Raw genomic sequence first — 6,928 nt, forward strand, 5'->3', positions numbered from 1 at the left:
ACAATCTTATTTAATTAAATATTAATTATATTTAATTAAACTCTTTTAATTAAATAAATAAAATATTAATTAAATTAAATCATATTTAACTTAATCAATTGCCAATTCTTATTTATTTAATTAAATCCTATTTAATCAAACAAATTATATATGTGCTAATGTATTAAACAATTTAAATACAATTAATACATAATTAAATTAAATCTTATTTAATTTAATCGTTCACTCTACTATCAATACTCTATGTGTGTGACCTTGTAGGTTCTCGTAAGATTGACAATAATATAAAATTACATGTTTAATATTATAAACAATGAACGATATCTGGCAACACATCACTGTTACCCAAGTGACGAGAATATCGTCTGATTTGACATAACATGTATGTGATAATGATCATGTGTACAATCATCATTTTCTCTTATATTTATATTGAACACAAGACATATAATGCGTCATCCTTGTATAGTCTAATATTTTATTTCTTGATCCCCGAGTATACTTGATAGCAACAAATAAGTCAAATATCTCATATCGACTAGTTTGACCACGACAATGCATTTTATAGTCATACTCTATCAAGAGACCCACAAATATTACTCATGTATATGTAGGAGGGGAAAATCTCATCTAGGTCACTCATGTCCCTCAACATGATTTGTAAAGTACCAATTAACCATCTTTACGATTATCCTGTTACAGACATTGTTTGATTGTCAATAAAGTACTAGAATCCACATCTAGGATCCATAGTGGTTTTAGATCGAAGGATGATATACACCATTATCACTATGAGAATAACTTATGACACTTGCATAACAAACTATATAGTATTATTATGGCGGATCGATCTAGTATAAATATTACTTCTAATAGTTATACCTAGGTGAATACTTGATATCCCATATCCATGATCCATGATATACAGTCATCAGTCTACTAACATAATAGTCTTTATGCATTACTGTTATCTTACTTTAAGAATAATGTCCTTATGTTTAATGAGATCTCACAATTAAGTCACACTTAATGGATCATTAAACTGACTAATTATTCTAAAGACTTTATTATCTCATATACAAATGACATAATAAATACAATACCTAATAAGAAATATATATATATATATATATATATATATATATATATATATATATATATATATATATATATATATATATATATATATATATATATATATATATATATATATATATATCAAGGTTGTGATACAAAAAATATATACAACCAATACTAATTGGCTATTAGGGCTTACTCCAACAGAACCTATTATCATCACCGGGCAGCCTGTAACTGTAGTTGGCTCAACATTTTCTTTCTTTGAACGTGCTTGTGCTTGGCCATCTTTAATTCTCGACGCAATGCTCAATGGCCATATGGAAGAGGAATCTTATCAGGAGACCATCGCTGAAAACAACTGCCCCTAGATATAAGTGTTGAGGAGAAAATGCAACAAAGTTAAAATGTTCAACACTTCGTGTCATAGCGGTGCGAAGCATCATCCTTAGTGATCATTCTTTCAACTGCAAATAGTTTTGCATTGAATTTTGTTTCACCTTGCTACGACTAAGTAGCTTTATCTGCGATGCTAGTTTCATCACGATATATCAGATATGGCATGAGATAGTCTCCATTCGTCATTAGAAGATCCTTTATTGCCTGAAAAGGTGTTGTTGTAACAGATATGCGTGAGCGGTAGCTATGTACTTGTCGTATCTTCGAAGCCATCATTGTAAGCATCACGCTAGTGACATATAACTGAGGTAACATAACATCAGAGGGTTATTCAGGAGTTCCATCATGATCTTGAAGGTAATTTCCTACATTATTTGGCAATTCTAGCGTAGATTCAGATTTGGATCTAGAGAATCAAATGATCTTTGACTTCAAGGTGTTTACAGGGGAATCAGGGATATGTAAATTCGACGAATCGAGGTTGGAACGATGATCAATAAGATCGAATACGAAGGATCTCCGCATTCGATTATGGTCACTCTTGATTTCTTAACACGCAATGAATTGGCGAATTAAAGAGCGAATGTGAAAATTGTGGAAAACACGGGAATCATAAGTCGATTCTCATAGACGATGTCGCTGTTCCGTTTAGGAACCAAAATTGGATGTCATTGGTGAACCAAATATCATGAGCCAATGGCGTTGATCTCAAATATGGTGGCGCAAGGTGGATCTGCAAAATTAGCACACCAACATCCAAGTCAGATCAAAATTTAATATGAGTATAGTAAAATAAAGACCCGAGAATGTCCTTTATTTTCCATGTTAACTAACTTTTATATATTAGATAAAATAAAATGAATTTAAAATGAGACCTTAATTATTTGGGTTTTTGATCGGAATAGTGATGAATACTTCAATAAAATTATTACTATTTCTCTTTTATTTATATAATATTTTTCAATAAAATTATTACTATTTCTCTTTTATTTATTCAATTTACTATCATTTCACACAAATTAAGAAAAGAGAATAAGTGAAAGAGAGAATGTCATTTTTACTAAAATGTCCTTGTCAAATGTTGAGAATAATAAATTGATATTAATTAGAGGGTAGAATTGAAAAAAATATAATAAAAATTAAAATTAATCATTCATTTTGGGACACTCTTTTATTCAAATGGAATCATTCATTATGAAATGGAAGAAATACTATATTAACGAGTTTGAGGAGAGAGCCCTCTTGATTTAAAAGGACTTTAAATACCTCCAAAATTTACTGTAAAAAATAGCTATAGTTTATTTTATGGATATTTAAAATTCCTAAATACTAAATTAATACATTCATTTTTAAAGAGTCACTGTATTTTTTGTATTTCTCATAAACAGTTTTTATTTTGTTGAAAATCAATTTATATATTTAATATATAACAAAAAAACATTAATTAAGGTGAATAGCCATATCATATATGGCGGGGATTTGGTTAGGATAAGGTGAATAGCCATTGCCTTATTCATTCTGTGATACTACACTTTCTCCAAACTCAACCCATGAATCTCCAACTACAACTGCAACAACAACCGACAACACCATCCTCATTATCAATGACAACATTTTCAACTGAATTCTTGTCGCACACTCTCAATTTCAGAAGCCACCCAAACCGCACTTCTTGCCATTCAAATCCCAACACTATCGTCACTTCCTCAACCCCACTTCCAAACGAAGGTAACACTAACAAGCGAAGAGTAAGAATCAACCAAGAGCAAATCAGGGTCAACGAAACAAGGCCAAAACTTGATCAAAATTACGACTTTCGAGACACTAATTTAATTAAAGCTCTCAACAGGTCTTGCAGATCAGCTAACTACGACGAAGCTCTCTCTTTTCTTAAGCACATGGTTAATAGGGGTTATAAACCTAATGTTATTCTTTGCACAAAATTGATTAAGGGTTTTTTCAATTCTAAGAAAATCGAGAAAGCTATTCAGGTTATGCAGATTTTGGAAAAGCACGGCGAGCCTGATGTTTTAGCTTATAATGCAGTTATAAATGGGCTTTATAAAGCCAATAGAATTGATGCTGCCAATAAGGTGCTTGATAGAATGAAAAAGAGAGGCTTTTTACCTGATGTGGGTACTTATAATATTCTGCTGAGGAGTCTTTTGTCTGAAGGTAAATGGGAAGCTGGGGAGAGTTTGATATCTGATATGTTGGATAAAGGTTGTGAGCCGTGTGCTGTAACATACAGCACGATGATTAGTTTCCTTTGTCGTGATGGTAAAATTGACGAGGCCGAGAATGTGTTGAAGGGTATGAAGAAGAGAGGTTTGGCTCCTGATGTTTATTGTTATGATCCATTGATTTCTGCCTTTTGCAAAGAAGGAAAAGTAAATTTGGCTATAGAGTTTGTGGATGACATGATATCAGATGGTTGTTTGCCTGATATTGTTTGCTATCACTCGATCTTGGCTTCTCTGTGTAAGAAAGGACATGCTGACGAGGCATTGAACATCTTTGAGAAGCTCGGCGAAGTGGGTTGTTCTCCAAATGCAACTTCTTATAATACATTGTTTGGTGCATTGTGGAGTAGTGGCGATAAAATTAGAGCGTTGGGGATGATTTTGGAGATGTTAAGCAAAGACATTGATCCTACCGAGATCACGTATAATTCACTTATTTCTTGCTTGTGCAGAGATGGATTGGTGGATCAGGCAATTGAGTTGTTGGTTGACATGATGGAGAGTCGCAAGTTTCAGCCTAATGTTATTAGTTACAATGCTGTTATTCTTGGATTGTGCAAGGTGGAAAGAATCATAGATGCTATTGAGGTGCTTGCTGCTATGAATCTGAGAGGATGCTTACCAAATGAAAAAACCTACATATTGTTGATTCAAGGGATTGGTTATGGTGGCTGGCGATATGACGCGAGGGAGTTGGCTAACTCACTTGTTAATATGGATGCTATTTCGGAGGATTCATTCAAACGTTTCAACAAAGCGTTTCCTGTGTATGATGTGCACAAAGAGCTTGCAATATCAGAATGAACTAGTTTCCTGTGTTTGATGTGCACAAAGAGCTTGCAATATCAGAAATAACTAACTTCATGGGCATAAAATTGATTTATCCAGGTCTTCTCAATAAGATATTTTGTTCAATTCAATTAATGAGTGCCAACTTATTGCTTGCTCCCAATTTGTTTGATGTTTAAAGGTTTTTGAAGTTTACACAAATATCAAATGGATGGTTACTTCTGACAAACATGTTATTATGACTAGGAAAAACATGTTATCATAACTTTTTTATGAGGCAATGAGATATCATAACTTGAAAGCATTCGATTTAGAATATTAAATACATTAATGTATGTTTGGTTCTACTCTTAGATCAAAATTAATTCTAGATGCATTGATTTTCACATATTTAAATGTTTTTGTAGGCCTGTCTTGTTAATGAATGGGGAGAGAACTTGGGAGGAGATCAAGAGATTTTAATTAGAAATGTGTTTGGTTTATAAGGAGGAAGTGATCAATTTTATTAATAAGTTATGTTTTTATTATTATAATATTATATAAGTTGTATGACATTCACACAAAAAATTGGTAATAAAACATGTATAAATAATAAAACACAAATTTTTTGATGTTGAATGATTATATTTTTTATAATTTATAACATAATGTTAATTTTTTTTGTATATTTGATTCAAATTAGAACTCTCTGGCAAATAATTTGTTGATAACAATTTTAATCATGATCAACCATCTAACAAAACAAATACATAAAATAATTTATTATTAAAAAATTAAATAAATGGTTTAAAATTTTATATAAAAGAACATATAATAGAATGCATAACAAAATAAATAAAAAAGAACATAAATAAACATAAATTTTTTACAAAATAAATATAGAATGCATAATAAAATTTAAAAAAAACACAAACATAAATAAACATAAAAATAAAAATAAAAAATAGTAATTCTAATTTATATTAAATATAAAAATATAAAAATAATTTGAATATGAAGAACAATATAATAATTTGATAGAAGTCGTCTATAAAAATCACACAAATGAAACTAATAATATGAAGAATATTTTTTTTTATATAATAAAATAAAATTGATGATATTTTAATTCAAGTAATAAGCTTTTAAATATCAAAATTTATATTATTTTCTCTCCCCCCTTCAAATCCCCTCGATTCGAAAGGAAACAAAAATGTGTTTCGGAGGAACTTTATTCCCCTCCCATCTCTTTATCGCCACTTATAAAATTTGAATAAATATATTTAATTAGAAATATTTTCGGTTTTTTTACCCAAATAACCCAGTTTTTCAAGGAAATTCCCAAAATACCCCTGGTTTAAAAAAAAATCCCAAAATACCCCACTTTTAGGAGGAGTCTTCAATTGAATTGGCGACTCCTCTTAAAACTTGAATGGAGGCGCCAATTGTCCAATTGGCGCCTATGTGTAGGTTTTAAGAGGAGTCTCCAATTCAATTGGCGTCTCCTTCATAAAAGTCTCAAATGACAAAACCTCCAACGTGAAAGTTGTAGATCTTTCCAAAACAATGAATTTGGACATAAATTTTGCATCATTTAGATTTTTTATGAGAAAGTTATGGGCACTTGAAGTTGGACTTTTTCACATTTCAACTGTTATCTGACCTATAATATTTTGTATTATCACATGTGTTTATTTTAGAATTATGAAATTTTGTCCAACATAACAATTGAAGTAGACATCTCAAACTTTCCAATGCACTTGGTGCCACCTCAAAATCATAAAAAATGAAGGAGTTAGGTCCTTGGGAAGTTGACCTAAAATTAGGGTTTTAGTCAAAACATGTGTATGTGAATTTTGCCAAAATGGACCAACTTCAAGCCCTTATGTTTGAATGATAAAAGCCTCAAATGACAAAACCTTAAACATAAAAGTTGTATATCTTTTCAATACAATGAACTTGGACTTAAATTTTGCATCGTTTGGATTTTTTATGAGAAAGTTATGGGCACTTGAAGTTGGACTTTTTCACATTTCAACTGTTATGTGACCTATAATGTTTTGTATTATCACACGTGTTTCTTTTAGAATTATGAAATTTTGTCCAACATAACAAGTGAAGTAGACATCTCAAAATTTCCAATGCACTTGGTCCCACCTTAAAAGAATAAAAAATGAGTGAGTTAGGTCCTTGGGAAGTTGACCCAAAATTAGGGTTTTAGTCAAAACATGTGTATGTGAATTTTGCCAAAATGGAGTTTACACAAAGAAACCTAAAGTTTGGAGTTTACACAAAGATAAATTTGATATAATACGACTTCATATTAATAAATTTTGGAGTTTACACAAAGAAACCTAATGGTGATGACCGGGATCACCTAACCGACCTCCGGTCCCACATCCCCTAGCTACCCTAACCCTTGGCCCTAACCTATGTTGACG

The 6,928-nt window shown here is 31.1% G+C and overlaps 1 protein-coding gene across 1 annotated transcript; it reads left to right on the forward strand.

The window, feature by feature from the left end:
• The first annotated feature begins 2,935 nt into the window (after positions 1 to 2,935).
• On the forward strand, positions 2,936 to 5,119 carry LOC127098384 (pentatricopeptide repeat-containing protein At3g04760, chloroplastic). The gene is made up of 2 exons (XM_051036970.1): positions 2,936 to 4,607; positions 4,916 to 5,119. The coding sequence occupies exon 1, from the start codon at positions 3,027 to 3,029 to the stop codon at positions 4,521 to 4,523; it is 1,497 nt and encodes a 498-aa protein (XP_050892927.1). The 5' UTR covers positions 2,936 to 3,026; the 3' UTR covers positions 4,524 to 4,607; positions 4,916 to 5,119.
• The last annotated feature ends 1,809 nt before the right edge of the window (positions 5,120 to 6,928 follow it).

Source organism: Lathyrus oleraceus, chromosome 6 (genome assembly GCF_024323335.1).
Source record: "Lathyrus oleraceus cultivar Zhongwan6 chromosome 6, CAAS_Psat_ZW6_1.0, whole genome shotgun sequence".
Taxonomy (NCBI): Eukaryota; Viridiplantae; Streptophyta; class Magnoliopsida; order Fabales; family Fabaceae; genus Lathyrus; species Lathyrus oleraceus.